The sequence below is a fragment of the Solea solea genome, chromosome 2 (assembly GCF_958295425.1).
Source record: "Solea solea chromosome 2, fSolSol10.1, whole genome shotgun sequence".
Classification (NCBI taxonomy): domain Eukaryota; kingdom Metazoa; phylum Chordata; class Actinopteri; order Pleuronectiformes; family Soleidae; genus Solea; species Solea solea.
Genome location: NC_081135.1, coordinates 5,716,581 through 5,741,698, shown reverse-complemented (window position 1 = coordinate 5,741,698; position 25,118 = coordinate 5,716,581). Strand labels below are relative to the sequence as shown.

The 25,118-nt window shown below is 39.3% G+C and overlaps 2 protein-coding genes and 1 non-coding gene across 3 annotated transcripts in view; 1 reads left to right on the top strand and 2 right to left on the bottom strand.

The window, feature by feature from the left end:
• The window catches only part of LOC131444326 (cilia- and flagella-associated protein 47-like), a 28,141-nt gene extending 9,165 nt beyond the window's left edge, over positions 1 to 18,976 (bottom strand). Inside the window, exons 1-36 of the mRNA XM_058614537.1 lie at positions 18,581 to 18,976; positions 17,956 to 18,131; positions 17,730 to 17,845; positions 16,594 to 16,732; positions 16,302 to 16,386; positions 15,993 to 16,133; positions 15,358 to 15,515; positions 15,041 to 15,141; positions 14,216 to 14,445; positions 13,923 to 14,124; positions 13,174 to 13,348; positions 12,769 to 12,921; positions 12,374 to 12,572; positions 12,182 to 12,278; positions 11,480 to 11,696; positions 11,145 to 11,389; positions 10,753 to 10,883; positions 10,540 to 10,662; positions 10,298 to 10,429; positions 9,710 to 9,787; positions 9,290 to 9,437; positions 8,992 to 9,071; positions 8,028 to 8,226; positions 7,783 to 7,868; positions 7,065 to 7,281; positions 6,254 to 6,479; positions 4,241 to 4,358; positions 3,807 to 3,937; positions 2,999 to 3,099; positions 2,760 to 2,879; positions 2,444 to 2,669; positions 2,251 to 2,322; positions 1,532 to 1,669; positions 826 to 907; positions 592 to 687; positions 223 to 409 (exon numbers count right to left, since the gene is read on the bottom strand). Coding sequence (XP_058470520.1) covers positions 223 to 409; positions 592 to 687; positions 826 to 907; positions 1,532 to 1,669; positions 2,251 to 2,322; positions 2,444 to 2,669; positions 2,760 to 2,879; positions 2,999 to 3,099; positions 3,807 to 3,937; positions 4,241 to 4,358; positions 6,254 to 6,479; positions 7,065 to 7,281; positions 7,783 to 7,868; positions 8,028 to 8,226; positions 8,992 to 9,071; positions 9,290 to 9,437; positions 9,710 to 9,787; positions 10,298 to 10,429; positions 10,540 to 10,662; positions 10,753 to 10,883; positions 11,145 to 11,389; positions 11,480 to 11,696; positions 12,182 to 12,278; positions 12,374 to 12,572; positions 12,769 to 12,921; positions 13,174 to 13,348; positions 13,923 to 14,124; positions 14,216 to 14,445; positions 15,041 to 15,141; positions 15,358 to 15,515; positions 15,993 to 16,133; positions 16,302 to 16,386; positions 16,594 to 16,732; positions 17,730 to 17,845; positions 17,956 to 18,131; positions 18,581 to 18,727 — 5,272 coding nt within the window. The 5' untranslated portion in view covers positions 18,728 to 18,976. The remainder of the gene's footprint in view (positions 1 to 222; positions 410 to 591; positions 688 to 825; positions 908 to 1,531; positions 1,670 to 2,250; positions 2,323 to 2,443; positions 2,670 to 2,759; positions 2,880 to 2,998; positions 3,100 to 3,806; positions 3,938 to 4,240; positions 4,359 to 6,253; positions 6,480 to 7,064; positions 7,282 to 7,782; positions 7,869 to 8,027; positions 8,227 to 8,991; positions 9,072 to 9,289; positions 9,438 to 9,709; positions 9,788 to 10,297; positions 10,430 to 10,539; positions 10,663 to 10,752; positions 10,884 to 11,144; positions 11,390 to 11,479; positions 11,697 to 12,181; positions 12,279 to 12,373; positions 12,573 to 12,768; positions 12,922 to 13,173; positions 13,349 to 13,922; positions 14,125 to 14,215; positions 14,446 to 15,040; positions 15,142 to 15,357; positions 15,516 to 15,992; positions 16,134 to 16,301; positions 16,387 to 16,593; positions 16,733 to 17,729; positions 17,846 to 17,955; positions 18,132 to 18,580) is intronic.
• Positions 15,228 to 15,299, top strand: trnad-guc (transfer RNA aspartic acid (anticodon GUC)). The gene has a single exon. It is a non-coding gene; the product is annotated as a tRNA-Asp (tRNA).
• A 942-nt stretch (positions 18,977 to 19,918) lies between the features above and the next one.
• On the bottom strand, positions 19,919 to 24,453 carry nufip1 (nuclear FMR1 interacting protein 1). Its single transcript, XM_058614513.1, has 10 exons — positions 24,130 to 24,453; positions 23,617 to 23,690; positions 23,435 to 23,539; positions 23,295 to 23,357; positions 23,135 to 23,211; positions 22,401 to 22,493; positions 22,058 to 22,263; positions 21,835 to 21,969; positions 20,650 to 20,927; positions 19,919 to 20,550 (listed from the first exon to the last, which is right to left on the bottom strand). Exons 1-10 carry the CDS (start codon positions 24,338 to 24,340, stop codon positions 20,101 to 20,103), a joined length of 1,692 nt encoding a protein of 563 aa, XP_058470496.1. The 5' UTR covers positions 24,341 to 24,453; the 3' UTR covers positions 19,919 to 20,100.
• Between the last annotated feature and the right edge of the window lie 665 nt (positions 24,454 to 25,118).

The window sequence follows — 25,118 nt, the reverse complement described above, 5'->3', positions numbered from 1 at the left end:
CCAATAGGTCTGGTCTACCTTTGTTTTTATCTATATTGTGCTTTTTGTTTTATTTTGACTGTCTTTTTATTTACTCTGGGAGCTCTGAATAAGAACTTCTCTGTGCCTGCGACTGTTGTCTGTACACAAATGGAAAATGAACATCTTGAATCTCGAAGTCCTGCCTGCTGCAGCTTGAATCTCACAAAAAAGGCTTGTGCATTGTGTAATGTTATGGCCTACCTGTACCAAAGACACTTTTCCTCATGCTCTCATAGTGCTTGTTGAGCCATGAGAGCAGCCGCAGCTCGTAGGCAGAGTAGACATTACTGGCCAAAGGCTGCGAGTTGACAGGGAGGATTCCACCTATGTTTTCCTGGTTCAGCCCTGTGCTCAGACCAGTCTTGGACAAACGACACAGGACTAATACCTGCATGTGCAGATGAATATTCAATGGTGTTGTTTCAATGCACAGACACAGACACGCAGATGACAGATGATGAACATTGGAATGTGGGAAAACACAACTTATCTGTAGTGACTTTAAATTGCACTGTAAAACACAATTTATTTTTAAAACTAAATTTAGCAGAGATAGAAAAGGATTTTAACCTTGTATATTTGTAGCAGCACGTCAGTCCAGGACCGTTTGCTCAGGGACTCATAGTCTACTCTAGTGTAGTCCACACGATTTCCACCCTTATTTGACTGAGAAACATGAAAACACACATGGCATATGAGACTGTTAATGTACTGCGTGTGTGTGAAAGAAAGTGAGATTTAGATGAGATGCAATTTACTAGATGTTTTGTAGGCCTGGGACAAAAATATTATTAGTATTTATACCTGCATTGAGCACCAGTGTTTGAACTCCTGCACATCTAGTAGGTACTCTGGTCTAATGTGCAACAGAAAGGCTCCCTTCTTCCTGAACACACAGATATAACAAACATAAATCATCAAAAGTGGTCTAAACATGTTTAGAAAGAGTTAGACAGGTCTTTTCAGACATGGAAGATGCAAAATCGCTGCCTGGAGGTGTGGTTAATGCTACACCTGTGACCATTGTAGCTGCAACAATTAATCTATTCATTGGCAACTATTATGATAAAATAATCATTAGTTGCAGTCATAGACCACTGTAACATGTGTTATCAAATCACTGTCTACAAACAGGGCCCAAATGAACAAGATGTTAATACAGCTCAAACCTTGGGAGTTTAAGGTAAAATTGTATTTAGTTGTAAATGTTATTATTATTTGACAAATTATATCTCATTCATTCCATTTTAATACCTGCAAAGTGCTAAAACAACCAATAAAAGTTACACTTAACCAAAGGTGACTGCAGTCCTCTGCTTGTGATTAAAATGTCTTGATTTCATTAGTGTGAGTAATATTTGACAGATTATTTTCATTAGTCTTGTGTTATGTTGTTGCCGTTACAGAAATGTCACCAGGTCTGACCTTTTTGACTTTTATATAATGGTGATTCATGCATTTATTTGAACAAATTGCAGCAAAGTATCAGTGTACTGAACATAACACCTACCTGAGAAAAGCAAGGACAGCTTCGTGTTGTTGTAACAGCTGATCAATGCGCTGGTCCGTGTCTTTTGAAACGGTGTCACAGAGAGGAATACCAGGGATCTTTTTGCCTGTCAGGTGATGAAGCATGTCCAGTACAGACCTAGAAAACATCACAATTCAGTTACAACCCCGCATAAAAAGAAAATTCAAAAAATAAAAATTAGCTCCACCATAGTTTAAGTCCAAGTCTCATCTAATGTTTCTTTGAGTGATTTCTCTAGTTTCGAGGTTTAAATTTAGTCAGTTAGAGCGTGCACACCTCTGTCAATGCTGCTCAGTTTCACAGTTTTAACACACTCTGTCTTGCAATGTCAACATTTGATTGTTTTTTTTTATACATAATCAAATTCACCACCAAAATTGAACAATTTCTTCCTTTGGGCCACCTAAATTATTTTGTCATTTGGTGTTCTTTTACCATTGACTTGCACTGCTTACAGACAGATATACACAAACACAGCCAAAAATATATCATCAATGTAATAACAATTATGACCTGCATAGTCAAGCGACTACTATTGAAAATCAAAAACATCTTTTGCACAAAAGCCTCAGAGGTTTTTTGAAGTGTATTTAAAGCAACAAAAGGCAGATCTATTTTGGTCATGTTTCTCGTCTATATTTAGACCCAGTTTACTGATGTGATGTCAACTACATGAGATTCACTTCTCTGAAAGTCACCTGCAGTCTTTGGTTTGGATGACACTGTAAGTCCGTCCAGCTGAGTGATGCGTTTGAGGTTTTGCCACAGTTCTGTAGGGAGAGTGAGTGGACAAATTGATTGCCATGACTAATAGTAACAGTTGTAGAATGTGAACAGAGGAATTAAAAACTACACTATAAAACAAATGTTATTTGGAAATCAAGTGCATGCCTTCTAAGGGTGTGTGGTACTGAGATGGGATGTGGTCCATTTGGCCAGCCGAAGAAACTAAACCACCTTTCCACAGCCATTAACACAGTCTGGTAATAAATTCCTTCCTCTGAGTTGACAGCAGGGAATTCCGGGACGCCGAGATTGTCTGGGGTGTGTCTGCGTGTCGACATCTCGTCATCCGTGCTGGTCTGACCACTCATAGTGTCACTGTCTGGAAAGGAGCCTGATGAGGACAGGATGACACTGTTGTGAGACACATGAAAAACACACATAAACACATCACATACAAATGTGATACATCTCAGTTTATGACCTGATGGCGAGTCTGTGTATGTCCAGCTGTCGGGATCATATGTGGAGGAGGAGGATGTTGGGCCAGGCGAAGGACTTGGTGTGTGACGGTGCTGAAGAATCGCCTCCACTGCTGTGGCTCCTAAATCATAATCACAAAATAATTGATTTGAAGTGAATTTCGGTAATTGCCATGAAATCTACTTTTCTATGTATACTTTATTTTAAGGTAGGAATGTGTGCTTGTATATATTTAAGTACCTGTCTTGAGAACTATCTGTTGCTCAGAGCGGTGAAAAGCCATGTAGGGCCAGACTGTCAAGAGACAATTGTCAGCAACAGCAAACAATGTGACTTTAAACCTTGTGGGAGAGAAGCAGAGTCAAAGAGAAAAATTAGTTGGCAACATGACATTTATGATTATAATAAACATTTCCAACAAAAGGCCACTAAATATAAGCAGGTTAAAGGGAAATTCCAAGATTTGTTAAATAGTGGCCATTCATTAATTTATTCCTTGTCTTCTGCTTTATCCTCCACATGATGGTCACAGGGAGCTGGGACCAATCCCAGCTTACATAGGGCAGATGTGGAGTACACCCTGCACAGGTCCCCAGTCCATCTCAGGGCAAACATGAAGAGACAGAAAACCATTCACTCGCACACTCATTTTAGAGTGTTCAGTTAACGGTTAACTTGACACTAACTGGAGCAAACCCACTGACACATGGGGAGAACATGCAAACTCCACTTAATTCAATTGCCTACCCTCTTGATTTCACCCGGAATATACAGAGGAAGAGCTCCTACAAACTGAAGAGCGGTTAAGGGAGAGAGGGAGTGGCAGTGGGTACTGTGACCCTCTGTCCACCGAGGAAGAATTCATATGTTGTCAACAGTGTTGATGCCCAAAACTAGTGGTCATAATTGTTGATTATTATCCAGTTTTTCTTTTTTCAAATAAGAAACATGGTGATATTTTGATCTCAAGGGTGAGTTTCTCACACCTTGTTGGAATCATGTTACGTTACAAAAAGGCAGGAGAAAGAGTGAGACATCAGTTAGTTACCGGTTGTTGAAGTGCTGTTCAATGAATGTGATAGTTGTGCAGACAGACAGAGGAACGGCAGAACAGAAGCACACGCTACAGGTCACTGAAGTCACCATGGCTTCCTGGCTTTGAATGTCTGTTGACTGTCCCTGGCTTTGAATGTCTGTTGATTGTCCCTATAAGAATTAAAAAAATAGTGTCAGCCATGAAAATACATCATGCATCATTTTATTCCAGCTTCTGTCATTTGATCACTGAATGGATTCAATTACATACATTACATGTCCGATGCACTACATTCACCAGTTTCTTCAGTGACTATGGCTTTGTTCAGTTACTGATGAGGTTTGAGTTTCCCCACCAAAGAAACATCAGTAACAGAGCAAATCCTTCACTGAGGCAACTAAAAATATAGATTTTGGCAAGATGATCCCTCTGCAGCATGTCTGTACCTGTTCTTGGTTTCGGGCAGTGATGGAGTTACCCTCAGGAAACACGATAGAAACAGGCTGTATCTTTGTCCCGTCCTCCAGTTCTACCTCATCCACTTCAGCTGTTATCCTGGTTCCACTGCAAACACAGAATAAAAAAGAAGGAGAGATGGATTCTTGCCTGTGAGATGTTTGACTACCTGCAGTGAGCCAACATAGATCAGAGGTCCTTTAAGTGCTCTCATATGATTAAAGTTTGGAAAAGTGTCTTTGCTGATGAAAATCATTTGACATGATGGGAATGTACAACATGGAGCTTGTACTGTAAATTTACTTTTTCCTATAAATTCTCAGGATTTATGCATAACGGCATAACCAAGAAGAGAGTAAAAGAGTAAAAACCTCCCACAATCTGCTCAGTTTCCCATAGTTTCAATTAACGTCTCTATCTTGTAATGGTAAGAATTGTTTTTTATTTTTATTTTAATCCTCCATTCCAGAGGAATTCCATCCCTCCTTGACCTCCGAAACACAGACTCCCTCCTTCATTTCAAATCAAAACTAAAAACTCACCTTTTCAGAAAATCATACTCTCCCTGACCACACAGCACTGTTCAATTTTATTGCCTTTTATTATTATATTTTACTGTATTTTATTCTATTTTTTTCATTTCATTTTTAGTTTTTGTGTGTAAGGTGACCTTGAGTGTTGGAAAAGTGCCAACAAATAAAATGTATTATTATTATTATAATAATAATAATAATAATTTTGTTGTTATTATTATCATTATTATTATCATCATTGTTATTATCCAAAATCTAGATCACCACTAAAATCAAATCATTTCTTATTTGGGCCGCCTACATCCCCAGAAAATGGAATCACAATCCCTCTATTACCTTTGAGTTATGCTCATAGCAGCCAAAAATATAGCTTCCTAGGCAGAGGTGATGCCACTGCCATTGAAAATAAAATAATTATTTGCACAAGAGATTCAGAAATTTCTCCAGAGTTCTCCATTTAAAAAACACAGTGTCAACTATATCACAACATACACAAGTTTGATACATTACACTATAATGAGGTTGCATAAGGCATGTAGCAACAAAAATATTTTATTTATAGTCTCAAATGGAGTGTACAAAAATCACCTGCAGTGATGTGGTGATAAGAAACTGAATTTTGAAAATGTTAATATGTCAGCATTGCTAAGAGATATCTCCTAATGTCACAACAAGATACAGATAAAGATAAAAAGTTTTTAATCAGTTCCTGGGGAAAGCCACCAGCTATTTCAAAGTTTCTGTGAAATTATCACATTGAGAATTGCTTGAATGAAGAACTAGTTCCATACACAAAGAGCTATTTCTAAAACGTTAAAAAGCAGCAATATAGCAGATGTCAAACGGAGATGAAAAAGTCCATCGGGCATGATGGCTCTAGTTTCCAGTGCTTTATGTAAATAATGGTAATAGAAAAATCTCAGTTTGGTATTACAGTGATCTTACAAAATGAAATAAACAAATGGTATCCCAGTCATGTCTTCTTGAGAAGAACAAAGACCTTAGTGCATACACTGTGTTCTCATTTCAGTCACAGAGATGTGGGTCTGACAATTCTGCCAGAAGTGTGAAAGGGCTGCCAGATTTTTGTCCATTCTGAAATCTGAACAACAATGAAACCACCTAGGAATGGGGATTATGGTGTTGGCTTGGATGTATGCAAAACCCAGTAAGAGCTAAGACCTGCCAGTTAATGGGCTCTGGCTTGATTGATAAAATCCCACTGAAATGAATAATGTAGTGAGCCATTTAGAGCTTTGTTTCCTCTGCATTCATTTATATTGTAGCTCCAATGGCCTGACACAGACTGTGAACTGCCACAAGCTGGAAGAATGTAAATATTACAAAAATCTATCTTTTTTATTGCTCAGCTTACCAACAACTACATCTGTGATTACAAAGCAGGAATTCATAAAACGTAACTGTTACTGGGAATAGTAGAAAGTACTGTGTGTGTGTGTGCAGACAAACCTTGGATATCCTTCAGCCAGTAGGGTGAGTGTGGTCATTGCATTGGTTTTCAGAGGTACAGGGGAAAAAAGGATTTGAGGAGGGTGGATGGTGATATTGAGAGGCTGGACAGTAATAATGATGGCCAGCACCTGGGAGGGCTCATGTCCCTCCTCTTCCCCCATCTCCTCCTCACCTTCATCTCCCAGATAAAGATGGAGAGACAGTCTGATTAGTCTGTCAGACACTAGGAGAGAAAATATAAAATGACAGAAGTTACCTGAATGTAACTGTATTTACATAGATTTATCATCGTCATGTCAAAATCAGCAAACAAATATGTGCATCTAGCCTTGTGGTGGTGCTATCAACGATATACACATTTCCTCCTACAGTCTATTGGTTAAATTCAGTTTTCAAGAAATAATATGTAACATCTCTGCATTAAAGGGTTTTAAAAAGACGAGACTAATGTTATATTTTGTTGAGTCGTGTACATAAATTGGCCAAAATGTATTTATTTTGGACTTTACCCGTCTAATATTAAATACTACTAGTGAGCCTGAATGTTGTTTTTTTCTTTTTATTTAATGTTTTTGTCACTAATGTATCACAACTACTTACTGTTGTTTGATGTGCATTCTACCATCATTCCACTCACTCTGCTTTCCAAAGTCATCAAACTAGGTATTTTGTTATTTGAGAGACTACTAGCAAAATAAATTAAATAGAGTTTGTGTGTGTGGGTGGTGAGAAAGAAGAAGGCAGCTGTAGATTAAGTAATCCAACATAATTTGTTGTAATGTGAAAGTACATTCTGATCATTTCTCACCTGTTCTGATGGCCTCAGGTCTGATGCTGACTGCTAAGCAGATGGACTGGCTGGGCCCCAGACTGCCAGACGATGGAGTCACTGTACAGAGCTCCCCATCTCTCTTGCCCTCTGTTGGTGCCGCTATAGTGCTGCACTTAAACCACCAGTGTAAACGCTGACTAATGACGCCACGCCACCAGATACTCTGTTCACACCCCGCTTTCAGCTCCACTGTCTATAAAGAAAGCAATACAATCAGAGAAAGGAGAAAATGCTAAAGGAATTATAAAAAAAATTGAGGGAAAAAAGAAAATGAGGGTACAATTTGCAAAATGACTAATTCCACATGGATTAAAAATACCATAAAAGATTCCATAATAATCTTTCAGAATATGGTAAATTAAGTTATTTAAGAGAGAACAGCGTTTCAGCACTTTTTCTAGGCTTTGTTGACCACCTCCAGGAAATATGGTACAGGCAACAACAACTACTTACACAGTAAAGAAACTGTCAAACATAAGAATTAGCAAACATGTCAATATTAGAGTTGAGAGAGTTTCACTGGAGAAATAGCTTTGATTTGTCTGTTGCATATGAAATCAGTCATCTAACAACACATCTGATGAGAGACGCGATCAAGAAATTTTAGGATCTTAATGATGACGCTCAACAATCGAGTAAGATGGGAAAAAAAAGACAAAAGGATGATAAAATGAGCGAGATATTTCAGTTATACCTTGGTGTAGGCATCAGACTGTGATATCAGAGGCTCCACATGGAAGTGTAGGCTTGAGGGTGACAATTCCAGTGGGGCCTGCACCACTAACAAAAGGAAAGGAAAACAAAACCATAACATTACGCAGCACAGGCCTTGAACCATCTGTGAAAATGTATGTTATCATTCCAGTAGAAACACTGTAGGTTTTTTTAAATTACAGATGTTGGGCTAACAAATACAGGACTCCACATTCATGACCCCACCTGTGGCCTGTATGTGCAGTGACCGTTGTGTTGCCATGGTGACAGAGTGGGAAAGTGACTGGACCAAGTGCTTCCAGCTGACGGCTGAATTTGTGGAGGAGATGGACGAATAAGATGAAGTGGGGACAGGAGACGAAGAAGCAGTGGACCATTTCTCTCCATTAACCATCAGTGGCAGGTCAAAGTCAAATCCGGCTGGCTGAAGGAAGACATTTCCCAAACTCTCGGTCAGCTCATTAGTGGTTTTAGGCATCACATCCATTAGTTACTGTCACTATTCCTGTCAGGATTACCATTCTCACACAGCGCATGATAATACAGAGTCTAAAAATAGCCAAAGGATCAGTTTCATTACTGTAATAAAAAACAAATCTGCTGTGCTGTGAATATATAATGGACACCTTATTCTGAACAGTATATTAAATATCCCTGACTTAACACTTCAGAGTGCAACATTTATGGGGGTTTAAAGGCAGAAATTGAATATACAATCCATAAATATGTTTGTATAGGTGTATAATGGTCAGTATGTAAATAGTGTTTGTCTTTCCTTGCCCTCACTGCTACAAGGAGCACACTTGCAAAAAGTGAATTTTAAATGAAGTAGGTTTACATTTACATTTACTAATTTGGCAGACACTTTTATTTAAAGTGACTTGCAAGTGATCAATGTATTTTGTATGTAACAGAAAACATTCAGTGTTAATCAGAGACATTTGAAATTTTTAAGAACGAAAGGAGAAGAGAGCCCTCAAGATGAGACAGGTTTAGTGTTGAAAGAGACAGACAGAAGAACAACATAATAATAAAAAACCCAATAACATCAACATAGTTAGTGGACAAAGCATCAGCAGCCATTGCCCTTCCAGCTGTCAACAGAAAATTGCTTGTGGGGAAGGGATTTAGGAAATTAAGACTCATGAATGCTAATGAATGAACACTCTTCAAGTTTTCAAAGCCTCACCTGGGTGGGTGAAAAGGTAAGGGAGCAGTCTACAGTCTGATTGCCTTGCACTTCCACGAGACCCACACCAGACTCCTTTACTGAGTGTGAAAATGCAAAGAAACATTCAAAAGACAACAACTACTTACAATTTGTGCATTTAAATTCCACAGATACTTCAATGTTACAAAAACATTCCTGTCACATCCCACAGAGACTAACGCAATAACACAATACTGCTGTATGTCCTGTTTAGCACATACAGCATATACACACACTGTTTTATATCAACTCTGATTCTGTGTGAATGAAAGCGTACTGGTTGATGGTTGAGGGAGCTGGAGAGTGAAGTCTGCAAAGTGTGACAGGTTGAAGGTCACCCGAGCTGCAGCAGGCGAGTGGTTTGTCATAGTGAAAGGTATTACACGCTGGGAACAAGCATGAACCATGTAGAACTGGAAATGGGACTGAAAAGAAAAAGGGAAATTTTATTCTATATATTATAGATGAGAAATAAAAGCAGAGGGATTCCAAAGATAAATATTTTGAATCATGGGAAATCTGATGAATTGCAAGACCTGAATCTAGCTGTTTTGGTTGAAATAGTGACATTGGAGACTTTTAAATATTAAAAACAAGACATTTTAGCAGAGACCATAAACAAAGACATATCCATCATTGTCACTATCACTATCATTGTTAACAGAGAGAACACAAACATACACACACAGAAACTTACCACACTGAAGTCCACATTTGGAGACTCCACTGTTCCTCTCACTCTGAGCTCAATGGACTTCATTTTCCTCATAGCTATCTGTAATTCACACAGAGGAAATTCAATTTGTGTTTTTATATAAAATCCCTCACTAGTGAGATTTAAGAGCTCTTGTAATCCAGGTTACAAACTTTTATGTGTGTGTGTGTGTGTGTGTGTGTGTAGTAATTCAGCAGTTGAGATTTTATCTTCACATGAGATGCATATTCAAGCTATTATTTTATGCGATAACTGTGGTGTGATGATTTCACAATCATATCTGACAATGTTTGGCTCTCTATGAACTCACTGCAGGTATCTGTATGAGTGCTACTCCCACTATTATATTTGAAAAAGCATCATTTGTCAATTTTATTACTGGATTTTGATTAAAGATATTCCTCATGACAGAAACTTTTTTGTATTGTTTTTGTGATACAATGGACATTATTTTGTATCCACTATAAAAAAAACACACACATCTTGTTTGGTTTCCCTGTGTTTTACAGACACCATCAGAACATGAACTGAAGAATCCTGTCTTTTATTATATTTCCATCTGTCCCTCACCTGAACTCTGGTGTCAAACTTGATGACAGAATCTGGGTTGAAGAGGATCTTGAGTACAGTTTGGCCCCCACTGGGCACTACTCCCTCACGTGGACTCACCATCATTCCTGGCAGAGGGCACACATCTAACACCTGCCTCAGTCAGACAGGCAGACACAGAAAGAGAGACAGACTGGTTATTTTGTGTGTGCCATTTTCACAAATATTAAAAATCAACACCTGAATGTGCTGTATGGGGGCACCCGGTAGTAAGCATGGTTCTGTCCAGTGTTGTGTAAGATGGCTGTTCTGATAGAGGGCATGTTGAGAGGCACTGATCCAAATATCAGCAGGTTCTCTGCGAGCTGGACACAAGGGGATCCAACCTGAGAGGAGGGTATACATGAAAAAAGATATTTCTCTTAATGTCTGATACTGATACCATCCAAACTGATGACAATCTTATAAGGACAAACCTTAGCGACGCAGTGGAGGCGTTGTGTGCTGCCCTCATAAATGCAGAGGTCAAAATCTCCTTCTGCAGGGGAAGAGAAGGAGGGATGCCACACTACCTCACACTCCAGTTCTCTGTATGGCTCAACAGTACCTGGAGAAGACAGAGCATATTTGTCCTATTTCAAATCAGTTGATATAACTAGTATTAATAAAAATAAAGACAAATTAACAGATGTGAAACAGATGAAACATAATTGCTTTTAAAATGCTAATCCAGATACTTGCACATGACATTGTTATTCATCTTTGTGGCTGATTTATCTTGCTTCTACTTATTGTAAACTGAAACTGGTCTGAAGTGAAAAAAAAAAAAAAAAAAAAGAGCAATCAACACAAAGCTGCATTGTGGCACCTGTAGCTGGTCGAATAGAGAACAAAATGCCTCTCTCAGTGACTACTGGTCTCCATGTGAACTCTGTAGCATGGTTGTGATGGTTTCGAAGGGTAACTGAACTCCGATATCCTGACTGGGCAAATAGGGTGGGATTGGGCCGCAGTACCAACAAGGTGGTGGACAGCTCCAGAGCCACAGGGACGACATCGGCCAGCACTAGTATCTGACCAGGATGTTGCTTGTTTACAGAGTAGGTAACAGGTCTGCAATAACAGTAAAAAAAATATTATATACATTTATCTGAGCAGTAATCACTGATTTTCATCTAACAAAGTTAAGCTGCTCCCTCCAACCTGTAGACGTGACCCAGCTTGTTGCTCTGAAATGTCAGCGGTAAAGTGGAGTGGGAGTAGGGGGGCAGAATGTGGGAGAGGGGTGAGGAGCCCAGCAGCTCAGGACAGTCCACGTCCAGCTGCACCCAAACATACACTGACAGACGATTGATCAGCTCCAGCTTCCGGACAAACACTGACTGCTCACACACCTTGCCAAAGTCCACCAATAATGGATCTAATAAGAAAAGAGTAGGATTTTTAAATGGGTTTCTGGTCCAACAGGAATTTCTCTGTTCAGGTTTTTTGAAGCATGGGTTAGGTTATGAGATAATTGACACATACTGTACAAATACTGGAAAGATAACACTGCAAATGTGTTCTTAAAAATTCCATAAACTTAAGTAGGTGTAGATTAAATCAGGTGAGCCTTGTTGAGTGGTTATGATCTATTTTCCTTTGTGTCACCTCTGTGCCTTTGACTGCAATGTTTACAGCCAGACTCCATGTCTCAGGCTGGTTGCTGGCACTAAGGGGTGCTAACTGCGTCAGTACCTCATAATCCCAGGCTTTAAAATACCTTTGATACCATTTTTTACCATCACAGAGAGCTATTAACGTGTTAATGATGACATATTACACTGTACAGAGAGTGTATGAAGAAAGAACTAAGCAGGAAAATTCATAACAGTAACTCAAACTCTTGTGAAGTGAATCTCCAACCTATGACAACTTTGCAGAGCTCCAGTGCTGTCAGAGTCCTGCTGCAGTCTGCCATCTCCTGGCTGTTTGAGGGAACTGCACCCACTTCCACTGAACTCTAGATTGAATGCAATGAAAGAGGGAGAGCACTGAATAACAGTTTTTTTTTCCCCTTTGGCTTTTTCAATGAAGTTTTTCTTCATGTGTTCACACCTGAGTTTTTTCCTGCGGGGTGATGGATGTAATGTCCGTGAGGCAGTGGCACTTGGTTCGTTTGGATTCATACGTGTGGTTCAGATTTGTTTCCGAGCTCTTACTGCTCTCCCCGTCACCGGTACGAAGCTTCGGGGGAACAAGGCCTTGAGAAGGAATGAGCCCAATGTCCACTTCTTGCAGCCCTTTTCCCTGCTGTCTAGACCCCCCAAAAGAGACAGGTATTACATTGCAACAGTCTAACTGTGATTAAATCACTGCAAAGGTAACACTTTTTAAAATCACTATAGTCGAGGCTTTTTACATTTTTCCAGAAAATCTTAGCATGTGTGAGTTAGAATTGTCCATAACTTTAGTAGAGAATTCAACTAAATACTGGAAATAAAATGTTTTACCTTTTCTTGATCCTTGCTAGACGTGTTCTCCTGTGTTGTTTGATGAAGTCTACGTAAATGTGCTGATCTCGCCATTTCCACTCCTTCTCCTCGTCAGTGAAAGCATAGTTGGCGCGCAGGTTGGGAAAGCGGGCCGCTCCACCAAAGATGGTCCTGAGGTGGATAGAGATAATGACACACAGTGCTATGAAACACAGAAGCAACTGGGCAATTTTCAATGAAAAGAATGAAATTTGTTTTCAACACAACAACAAATGATAGTCATGTAACAAGGCTGCAACATTGCATACACTACCTGTAATTCATTTTGTGAAGGAAAGAAGTTGTGTTTTTTAGCTGATTCAAACATGATTGATGTAACAACTTGAAATAGACACTGAAGCTGTGTGTTTTTTTCAACTTTACCTAAAATGTCTGTCTGCAGAGACTATCTTAATACTTGTGGGCATGAAATGCTCATCCTCTGCATGTTGAATCGTCTCCCCTTTTTTGGTGTTCAGGTGAGCAGCATGTGTCCACACTTGACAGTGACCCATCCCACTAGACCGAATATTACGTGATCCAGTTGCATTGGTCACTGCTGGATTAAGAGATATGAAGCAGCCATTAAGAGCAGAACAGATATGTGGGTCAACATTAACTCATTAAACCCAACTATATAATAACATTCAATGACTACAACTTTGCACTTTTAGATTCAAAGTTCAGTTATTCAGATTGTTTTTAAGGGCTCTGGGAGAGGGAACAGCACTTCTGCACCTCCTCTATGCTCTGTTTACTTTTGTAAAGTACGTTTGCTGTTCTGCCTGTTCAGAGTAATTGACCAATCACAGGGTAGTTCATAGAGAGTAAACGCTATTATTGGATGTTCCGCTATACCTTCTCTGAATACTGGTCCCTTTCCAGCATTGACAATCGAAAATTGTCCTGTTCTGGAAAGAAACTTGAAATCATCTAAAATATAAATATCAGCTTCCAACTATTACGTTTGCCTGAGGTTATCTATCGCATATGAAATAGGAACCTTTAGATGAAACTAAAGCAATCCTGACAACTGCCAATTTCTCCAACATGCCAATTGGCCAATCAAGAAGTGTTTTACAAGTCTAACCTGAAATAAATAAAGTAAACAAATTCTGTTTTTCAGTATTCACCTGGATTTAGTTTGGGACCACTATATTCAGTCTCACTGTGGCAGACAGCAGAAAGGTGTAGATTGACTTTGAGGAAGCTGCCAAGTTCCAGTTGTCTACCGTCCATGTTGTCGCTACCCCGGAGAACATAACCTAACACATCTAGTACCTGACACACCTTGAAGCTCCCGAGCTGGCGTGCAGTATAAGACAAAATTACATCCTGGGGAAAGCAACAGAGAGGAACAACATCATCACTGAATGCTGTGTTCTCATTTAGAAATAATACGTAACTGAACGAATCACTATCTCACCTGACATTGTCCAGGATTTATGGTACCTTTGGAAGGTTTGGCGGAAAACTGAGCTAACTTGCGGAAGTGGAAGTTGATGGGAAGTTGAGGGCAGTGGTTCTGAAGCACACACAGAAGGTCAGCACGCTGGCCCTTCACACAGACTGGGAAATCAAATGTGTCAGATGGATTGGGTACAAGAGACACAGGCAGCCCAGAACCAGTCACAGCCAACTCCACACTGCTACTACCTGAGGAGTAAAGGATTAAAAAGACAGAGGTCGAGATAGCAGTGTGAGATTTAAATTGAAAATTTGAAAATGCCTGCTGACTAGTGCACATGATTTGATCTACATGGATTGCAGAGATATGGAATTTAGTCTGCCTTATTCAGTGTTTTTCCTGCCACGATTACTTTAAATACTTCAGAAATGCATAGTTCATCGTTTCAGCCAAGCTGCACATTTTGATGTATGATTTGAAGAATTTTCTCTCAACTGTAGGACGAGTTTTGCAGTAAAACTCTATAGTCTGTGCTCTCCGTTCATATCCTATGGAGATTTTTTTGCATTTTTTTTAGTTTTCTTCACCATCATGAATTGAAACACTAACAAAAGCCATTACTCACCACTCCTGGATGATTTGCACATTTTGATATGGGATGTGTGGCAGTTTTCTCAAAATTGTGGGACAGGTTTTGTAGCAAGTCTCTTGCAAATAAACCCAATACATATGCTTATTGAGGTGAATTAATTGATAGTTGTATGAAAGAGTCTTCTGAGTTTATCTGAACCTCTCTAAGCATAATGATTGTGTGTGTGCGTGCGTGTGTGTGTGTGTCAGTACCCTTGCAGTGAGTGAAACCATGTCTGCTCTCAGCTGACTCAAACAGAAGGAAAAGACAATAGTCTTGCCGGCTGACTAAGCAATCGTGCCATCTCTTTGTACTGAAAGAAAGGGTAAAAAAATTACATTGAAATTTTGATAATAATGCTTTAGTTTATAAGAAGCTCTGGTTCAACAACATATCACCTCCTCGTTAGTATAGTGGTGAGTATCCCCGCCTGTCACGCGGGAGACCGGGGTTCAATTCCCCGACGGGGAGATACATTTTTTTTATATAAAGACGCACAAAATGTGAACAAACACAGAAATCAACTCACCTGTCACATATGGGACTAAAGCGTACTGTCACAGTAGTTTTCTCATTTGGTCCCAGTCGACCTTGTTCAGGAACACAAACAAAGACCTGAGTGGCTGGTTTTCCACTTTCCTTTCTCTCCAGCAGGGCGGCGTCTGTGCTCTTTTGGAGATCTAATCCCTAAAAAAGTACCACAATTCATGATTTCTTGAGAAATTCCAAGTCATCTTAAAAGTATTTGATCGGCCATGTGCAGTACTTTTACATCCCTCCCCAAATAAGGTGCAATACATTTTCCACACTGAATGGAATGGTCTGGGCAATTCATTTTACATGACAATATTGATACTGTATTTTTCTTCTAGAATCAAACATAAAATCAGCAAAATAGCATGCTTAAAAGGACAGTACATTACAAAAAAGGCTGTCCAATAACACACTTGTTGGTTGTGGTTTAATGACTATCAAAAAGTTTAAAAACCTCAATTAACTGGTTTTACTCAAGAGCAAAATAACATTTTTATTCATCCGACATTTATAGCTATACTGATTTGAAATAATCATAATAAAATTTACATTTTTTGCCAACATCATGCACACATGATAAGACATATACAATTGTTTGTTTGTTTGAAAAAGCCTATCTGCACAACTCACCACTTCAGTCCCTGCAGCAGAATCCTGGAGCAGACAGATCCAGTCACATACCTGGGGACCATTGTTTTTCAGAACCACAGTCTCCACACGGGAAGTCCCAAAGTACAGAGGCCCAAACCACAGACAAGAGAGTGGATCCCCCTGTGTCACAGCACAAAATTATATTTGAAGAGAGACAGATGCTAATGAGGGTGTTCACATTAAGTCCCTTTAGAGGGGAAGGGGATTAAAGACGATCAGTTTGAAGAATCAGTAGAGTATCCTGCACAATCGCATAGTAACTTTGTTCTGCTTGAACAACTGGATTACCTTCATGTCAAAGAGCTCGAGCCGCTGATCCACCACCTTAGCCTTGATATTGAAAACAGCAGCAGAGCGATTCTGAAGTTTCACCCTGTGAGTACACAGTTGTTACCCAGAACTTTAACTTACATGAGTAATGTGGTGGTTATTCAGTTTACATCACCTCTTTTCAAAACCAGCATGGATTCTTCTAAGAACACTTACATTTCACTAACTCAACAACAATAGTATTTAGTATCCACGTTGTTTAATTAGTTGCAATCAGTTCTCAGTGCAAGAGTCAAAAACACCATCTTACACAGCTTTCTCATGAACGTGCATAGGTCTGTCTGTGCGCAGTTGAACTTGAAGCCACTGGATGGCGCCAGCTGCAATGACTCCACTGGAGGGTGACAATTTGACTGAAGGGTCTCCATCATACTGCAGGAGGAAAACGCCTTTGACACACACACACACACACACAAACACATACAAACATAATAAATACAGAGCACATTAACATAATATTTAATACCAAATGCATTGTAAGATGTTTTTTTTTGCTGGCAAAGTGATTTATTTCAAACAAATGTCATTGCAGATTCTATCACCATTTCATAACTAGAGGATTTGTGCATTTCTGGAAAATGTGCAGTTGGGAATGCTGAGCACTTCCAGCTATTGCTTTTTCTGTACCTTATTAATAACCTCTATTGGACACTGACTTTGACAGTTGGAAAGTTGAGTCAGCAAATGTCAACTACTGTTTCCTGTTTTCTTTATTTTTATTATGATGATTATGATTGTTATTATATGATCATCTTCAGCACCTTTTTTCATACTTCAATCAGATGAAATTTGGTTAGGTTAAGGTTAAGATTAGGGTTAGAAATTAACTGGTTAGGGATAATGCTTTGTGTAGGCTGTCCAAATGAATGGAATTCAATGCAGAGTCCTTAAAAGGATAGCTGCTGGAATCTGTGTGTGTGTATCCCTTTCTCAATTACCAAGAGTGCTACCAAGAAAGTAAAGTAAAGTCTAAAGTGCACAGTCTTTGCCAGTTTCACTCGTCAGGTGTCGTTAACTAAGGTCTCCTCATGGCAGCGCTGCACAAATGAATGAGGGAAACTTGGGTGGATGTAACCTGGCCGAAGAAGACAGTTTTATTACTACACTTTGTTCTCTATGTTGTGAATAAATAGAGAAATCCTGCACTGTTTTTTTTGTTTTCTTCAGTTTGACAGATTTCATGATGTATTACTATATTATTGTCTTGAAATATATTTATTATCACTGAATCATCATTGTGATATAATTGGTATTGTGGACCACGTATCTTGCATATCGTATCATATTGTGAGGTACCCTTTGATTCTCACCCCTAATAAGAATGAAGAAAAGAGGAAAACAATAGTTGGGAATAATAATAGTTTTCTCCAAGGAGATTCAGTTCACCTGGTGCTGATCCTTGATTTTCTATAGGATGATGTTTACAGATGATTTGCCTGCTGGCAGCAACACAACCAAAGTCTAGTACTGAGTCCATTAGGAGGGAACACGCAGTAGGAAACCTACAGGGGCACAGTTAGCAAAAAAACATTTATGAAACAAAAAACACAAATCATTAGTGGACAATAGAATATATTAAATATGTGTCACACAATATGAATGTGGTGCTTACCCTCGCAATGGGATTTCAATGGTTTCGACATCATCAGAACAGATGAGAAGGCGGTCTGTGACCACCTCGTCTTTCTGTGGAGTAAACTGCAGCACTCCACTCACAGACAGACCAGGAGCCACTGGCGCAGGTGGACCCACTGTCGCAGCTGCTGCTGCTATGAACTTAAACAACTCCTGAGCAAAATAAAAGACAATAGAAAAGAACCAGACACACACAGACAGTCTGAATGTTAGTGAATATAATCTCCATTCATTCATAGTGTCCAATTTGCCTAAAACCAAAAGGCCCTTGTTGCGACTAGGCCGCAAACCCAGGTCTTCTTGCTGCAGTGCTGACCACTACACCAACCGTGTGGTCTGAATATAATCTTTTTAATATTTAAAAATGAAATATACTCGTTAACTTATATACATTGTGTGTTAAATAGACAGCTAGCTTTAACACATTAATACCCCTGAATTAAATCATTCATTAGAGTTAGCCTTCTTGCTCATAGTTAATTGAGCAAGTTAATTGATCAATTAACTCCTGGTACCTTACAACCAATTAAGCTACTTTAAAGACTAATTACGAAAACTTTGTATAATTGTTTAAAAAAAAGCACCTCAGTTGTTCATTTTACCTTCAATGCTGGGTTTTTAATCACTATCCTTCTGGAAGTTTTGCCGACATTTGTTGCAGTGACTGTCGTCCTGTAAACCTGTCCGACTCTGACGTCGTTAAACTCGATAAACGGAGGGTCAACTATAACACTTCCACTTCCGGCCATGACGTCTAGCTATTTTAAAAAAAAACAAAACTAGTTTCTATTTAGAAAAAAGAAGCCAAAACCACATACACAGCTATCTCCGCGTAACGTTACGACAGACAAGAGCATGAGCATTTCGCTGACATACTCTTATGGTTTCTGTCAAAATGCCTGCGTGTTGCCTTTTAACCCTGCGCAGCTACCTTACCTGCCTTTTATCTGCTCTTAATTGCAAATGCTGACTCAGCATTATCAACTAACATTTTTGTTCGACACGCATACCGACAGACATACCAAAATGGTTGCAGTAGTGAAGTAAAGTTGACAGTGAATGCGGTTTCCTGGCGACGGCTCTTGCTGTGGTTGGGCTTGTTTTATCACCTTGCGCAGTCCAGGTGGACGGAGCCACATTTACCACTGAGCAGTAAATCTTACATTGATTGATGACAGTTCATTCCTAAATCAGTTATTCCTAAATGAGTGAAAAAGTGATACAAATAAGCCTCTTTATATATAAATAAATGCATACATATATATGTATAAACAAGCTAAATGTGGTGAAGCAGCAATTAGATGCTACAAATTGAGCTGAAATCACTGTAAATATCTTGAACTCCAGGTTTAACTTTTTTTCATTATGAGGATTGCTGAGCTCCTTTCAAGAATTTGAAATTTTAATCTTTTTGCTGCACTGTGCATTCTTTTATTACCATCATAGCTTTTTATTCTCTTTCTATTTATGTTTTTTTTGTACCATTTTATTTCTATAATTGCATACAAATTGTTTTTTAATGTTTAGAACTGCTATTTTGTTTTGATGAAAAGCACACCAAGTTGCCCTGTCTATGAAATGTGCATTACAGCATTTGCTGCATTTTTACCAATAAGTGAAAAGCTACCTTTATATGCTGTTTATAGATAAATCCTTGTTTGCATGGACATGCCATTTTAGGTATATAAATAATAAAAAACATGTACATTCAAATATGACTCGATTTTAAATAGATTTTGAAAATGTAAAATATGTATGAAAATATGTGTACAAATTTAGTGTAGATATTTTGCTGTAAGCCTTCCAGGACTTAATGTCAATGAAAAACAAGCAGCCACAGCTGTTTATCTAAATGGAATTATGGCAGTATAACACAGTATAAGAATGAACTGGATAAGTGTTAGTTAACAATTGATAAAAAAATAAAGAAAATACATAAATGATTACAACGATTTATTTTACAAAACAAAAAGAGACTGGCTTTGATGAGTACATAATATTCAACAGCACAGTTAGGTCATGAAATACATTTTTGTGGACCGAAGCACATTAACATGACACAAAATATCAGTCTGACATTTAGGACAGAAAATAAATTTATGATAGATAGTTTGTTTACATTTCACAGCACAACAGCACTTTCCCATATTTCATCATCATATACATTAGAGACAGGTGTGATTTCATCTGTGGCGTTCAAGCGCAGACTATGACAGTCGATCACTGCTGCTTCTTCAGTCTTATTTGGCGCAACGTCTCCACCAAACTGCTCATCACTTGATGTCGAGTCTTTTGATTGCTCAGATTGAAGCCTGGCGAGTAAAGCAGATTTATTTGTTCCTGCATTGTCCTGATTGTCCATGTCTGTGCCACTTTGTGTTGAGCTTCTCCCTCCGTTAACTGGAGAATCAAACTGGGATGTAGCCCTCACTTCCTCCGATGGCTTTTTCTGCCTCCCATCATGTACTGCTGCAGTTGCGATGCTCTCCAGACCAAAGAAGTTATTGCGGACAACGTATCGCACGCACTGCAGGAGGACATTCCTCTCATGGCGGATATCTGGGGCAAGTAACTGAAAGTAGAGTATGAGAAAACAGAGAGGGTCAGAAGATGCTGTTCAAGAAGATATTTCTCAACATAATATAAGAAAAAATAGATAGCGTCTCCTTACCATCTCAAGTAGAGTGGGACGGCGTTTCTGTGCCGTGTCTTGGTATCTTCCACCTCTTCCCCCTCTTTTCCCTCTGTTCCCTCTGTTTCCCCCTCGTCCTCTCCAGCCGTTTTGTTGGTTTAGAGCAGAGTCTAGCTGAGGGACTGTGCTCATCTCCATTTTGTGTGAAGATGCGTTCATGTTCATACTTGGCCCTCTTTCCTGGGGGTTCATTGGTTTTGTGCTCAGTAGAACCTGGTTCTCCTGCAGAAGGTCTTTGGCTTTTTGAATAGGGCAGGCTGAAATATGGGGAAAAGGATCATTAGAGCAATGCAAACAATGGAGACTGAGTGTTCTGTATATTATCCTAATCTGTCAATTTTGTGTCAAGTAAATTATGAATATGTTGTTTCAACAAAAATAAAAACCAACTATATTATAACCTTTTTTGAGTTTCACTGCATTTATTGATATGGTTAAACTGTGCATGCCCCCTGCATCAAGAACCAACCTGAGATGCAAAGGCTCACTCTCAAACATGGCTGCCAGTGTGGACACACAGGGAAAACCTATTACTTATTTTTGACACAAAACACAACGCTTGCCTTATAAAATCTCTGCCTGATTAAGTCTAATGTCGCTGCTTCATTTTATAGTTAGACAATCTTTTGGATTTTTTTTTTCACACCAGAGTTTGTAGTTACACTGCTGCCTCTATCAGGATGTTTTTGGGAATGAAGTGACACACTTTTCAAACAAAGCAGCAGGAGAACAGTGTGTCCCTGTGAGCTAAAATCACTGATCTTCTATATGGGCTTTGGTGCAGGAGAGAGAGCAATTTACAAACCTCACTTCCCAGTTTAAGAAGGCTGACTAACGGCAAGATAAAGCAGTGAATGAATTACCATAGACTTGGGCAGGTGTCACTTGCACTGGCTATTAAGTGGCTAAAGTCCATTTTGCCTTGTGTCCCTGTGGCAGCCATTTTATTGGTGACAACAAGCTTCAAGTGCGAGTTCCTCATAAACCTGTACTCCTGAACTGCTCTTTTGAGTAGATACACTTCATACTGGACTTTTTACTTTCTTTTTAAATGGAGTGTTTTACATCTGTCATATTATATGGCTTTAACTAGTCAACCAGCATGCTGACATACAATGATTCCTATTGACATACATCCCTGCTGTGTGCAAAATGAAAACTCACTCTCTGGTTCTCCATCACTCTCACTTGAGGAGCCATAGTTTGCCACCAAGGAGCCTAGAGCAGAGCTCATCTGTTTGGGCGCCACAATCAGGCCACCGACCCTGGACTCAGCAGCTGGATCCTCTCTGTCAGAATCTGGAGTAACATTAGGAAAATGCTGAGTTTGACAGATTCCAGGGCAGTTTTCTTTGATTTGGTACAATTTCAAACATGAGTCTCTCACCATGGTCACTGCTAACCAGTGCCCCTAAGGGATCCTGGTCCTTGCAAGGTTTGGAGAGTGGTGGAGGTCTCTGTGTAGCAGTGCTGTCTGCCGGGAGAGGGCCTTGATGGTTTTGTTCCTGGAACCCTCTATTACCCCAGCCGCGACCTCGTCCTCGTCCTCGTCCCCGACCACGTCCTCGGCCCCAACCTCTGCCTCTCATTCGCCTATAAATTAAACATTAACATCTAGCTTTATATATAATTAATTTAAGCCTTGTGCCAAAGGACCTTAGCCCCCAAAAAACCCTCAATGGTGGCAGTGAATAGATAAAACATGAAGTCATGTGAAATATGTGATTTACCCAAACTCAGCTGTTTCTAGAACACTTCCCGTCTCATGACGCACCTCCATCACTTTCTTCTTCTTCTCAATATTCTGAAGTGTTGGGAAGTTTCTGGAAATAATAAAAGTCAGTATTACATTACATTTTGCAAAGTGGAAGAAGACCTAACCTGCAAGATCTAATTTAAAAGGGCAAATTTTTAAAGCGTGGTTGCGTGAGGTGCCGACACCCAATGCACCGAGAACCGGTCAAACACATGGCTGCCAGCAGGAACATGAAGAAAAACTAATTTTAGCCACTTAAAAACCCTCACCTGACCAATCTACACCTGCATAAACCTACAATAACTTATGATTGTTTGCCACTTTGACACAAATCCATTTCGCAGTCAGAAAATGTCGAGATACTGTGCAAACAGCTCACTCCAGCAAATTAGAAAATGTATAATTTTACATCATTGCAGTTGTTAATTAACTGCTGTCTCCATCTGGAAGTTCAAACATGTGACATAAACTCATCAAACAATGCAGCAGTCGACCAGAAGCTCCTGGGTCCCTGTCAACTAAAAATAGTGATTTTCTCTATGGACGCAAGAAAGTGAGCCATTTACTAACTTCAGTTAACAGCACAGCTGGCAGTGATTATACAACTACGCTTTGAAAAAGCTCTTTCACCTCATTCACTCCAATGAATGTAAAAATACCTAGAATCAGGATCGTCTTGTGAAATAATAATATTTTGTGAATACTGACTTGCGTCTCTCTTGTCTCCATTTTGCAATCTCCTCTGGTGTGTCCAGCTTGATTCTTTTTGTTCCTGGTGCATGATTCTGTTGTCAGCATATAAACACACAGATATTAGCAACACGACAACACTGAAATACACCGTCCACATCACGTGGTTTTTACTTACATTTTTCCAGTGGATGCTGACGATCTTCTCATGAGCTGTAAAGCTGCAGTCTGCCACAGAACACTAAGTGGAACATGAGAACGGAAATATTCAGTAACATAAAAACAGGTGGGAAAAAAACTTCAAATATGTTAAAGTACCTTGACGTGTTGAGACATGTGTTCATCATACTTGTCCTGGTTTTTGAAACCGCGGTCACAGGTGTCACAGAAATGGGAATACTCTGGTTCTTTTTTATTTCTCTGCTGTGGGATTGAAGACTGAGAAGTTCAGCACATTGCAAAATCGTACATGACGTTACATGGGTCACTAATGACGTCACCTTATTTCCGGAGTTGCTGGGGGGTCCGTGGTTCTGTCTCCCACCATGATGCCATTCACCACCACAGTTTTGACCTGGAGACACACACACATTTTGTAACACAATTTAACTTTTAATTATCTATTTTGTTTTGCTGTTAACTATTATAGTTATGAAGTATGACTATTGTTATTTATTGTTGTTAAATAATGTTATTTTACTTTGTTTCAGGCTCACCTTTTAAATCAATAGCTACTGTATTTTATACACCAAAATCACAAAAACGCCTTTCCTAACAAGAAGTTAAAAACCATACACATAATGTGTATTCATTTTTTTTCTTTATCAATTATTTAAAAAATATGCTACGTGTCTTTAAACTTAATATTAGCTTTTTGGGATCCTTTTATTCCTGTGAAGCAAATTGAATGTAGGATATTATGCTATACACATACTTGTGTTGCTGTCAGCAGGTAAAAGGGATAACAATAATGATTATAAACAGTCTGTCTGTTTATGGGGTACTTTACTCACCATATGGGCGTTTAGGTCGGTTGTTTGCTGGACCTGGTGTACCGTGGTGCCACCCTGCCTGGTCTCCGTGGCCCCAGCAGTTGAGCTCAGAGGGCGTCTCGTTCCAACTCCACATGCCGGGGTGGAAGCTGCTAGAACGGGACTGCTGCTGGATGAAGCTCGGCGTTGGACTGCCGAAGTCCGGCGGAGGGTAATGTCCAGATTCATTCATTCCTCAAGACCTTATGTCACGCCGACAGTGAACTTTATGCGAGTGACTTCGGTTTTCCACGATGTGAGGCTCACATGTGCTTGTTTTGCTCCCGTTCATTCGTCACTTCCGCTGAAACAGGAAATACATGAATAAGCACAAACCACAAGTCCAACTTGATTTAACAGTGGTTGTTGATATAGTTGATAGTTTTGTCGAAATAATATGCTCACCCGAGACTGATTTAACTGAATATGCTGTTTAAAAACGGATATATTCATTCAGAAATATATAACTGTAGGTAAAAATAGTACCAAAAGATGGCAGTAATGAGACTATACAAATGCAAGGTGCCATTAAAACCAAAAGAAGAAGAAATTCCATTATCAGGTTGCCACATCCATGACCACGTGTGAATTATATTCCCCTTTTACGTTATGTAGGTGCGATACAACAGGTGACAACTCACTTACCTCGTTTTATGTTTTAAGATACATTGTTTACTTTACATTATATGTTACAACTAGGGATGTGACAATACCCGTTTTGTGTCCAATACCGAAATCACAAACTTGAGATACCTATATTAGTCCGATACAGTAATTTTAGACCATATCTGTAATATATAATATAGTTTTTTGTTTTTTTTGGATTGTACACTTATATCTGTCAGATATTTTGACCAGTATCGGACCGAGACACCACGGACGGGATATATGGACTGAAATCAACTTAAAAATCAATCCCAGCATTAAATGATGAATGAAAACGCGGAATAGTTATTAACGAGAGCTGGCAA

Excerpts from the sequence above, each read along its gene's own strand:
- nufip1 (XM_058614513.1), bottom strand. The coding sequence starts at position 24,340 with ATGAATGAATCTGGACATTACCCTCCGCCGGACTTCGGCAGTCCAACG. Across the intron at positions 20,928-21,834 it reads GAGTGATGGAGAACCAGAGA|CCTGCCCTATTCAAAAAGCC; the intron begins GTGAGTTTTCAT and ends CCCATATTTCAG. Across the intron at positions 20,551-20,649 it reads GTCCCACTCTACTTGAGATG|TTACTTGCCCCAGATATCCG; the intron begins GTAAGGAGACGC and ends CTCTACTTTCAG.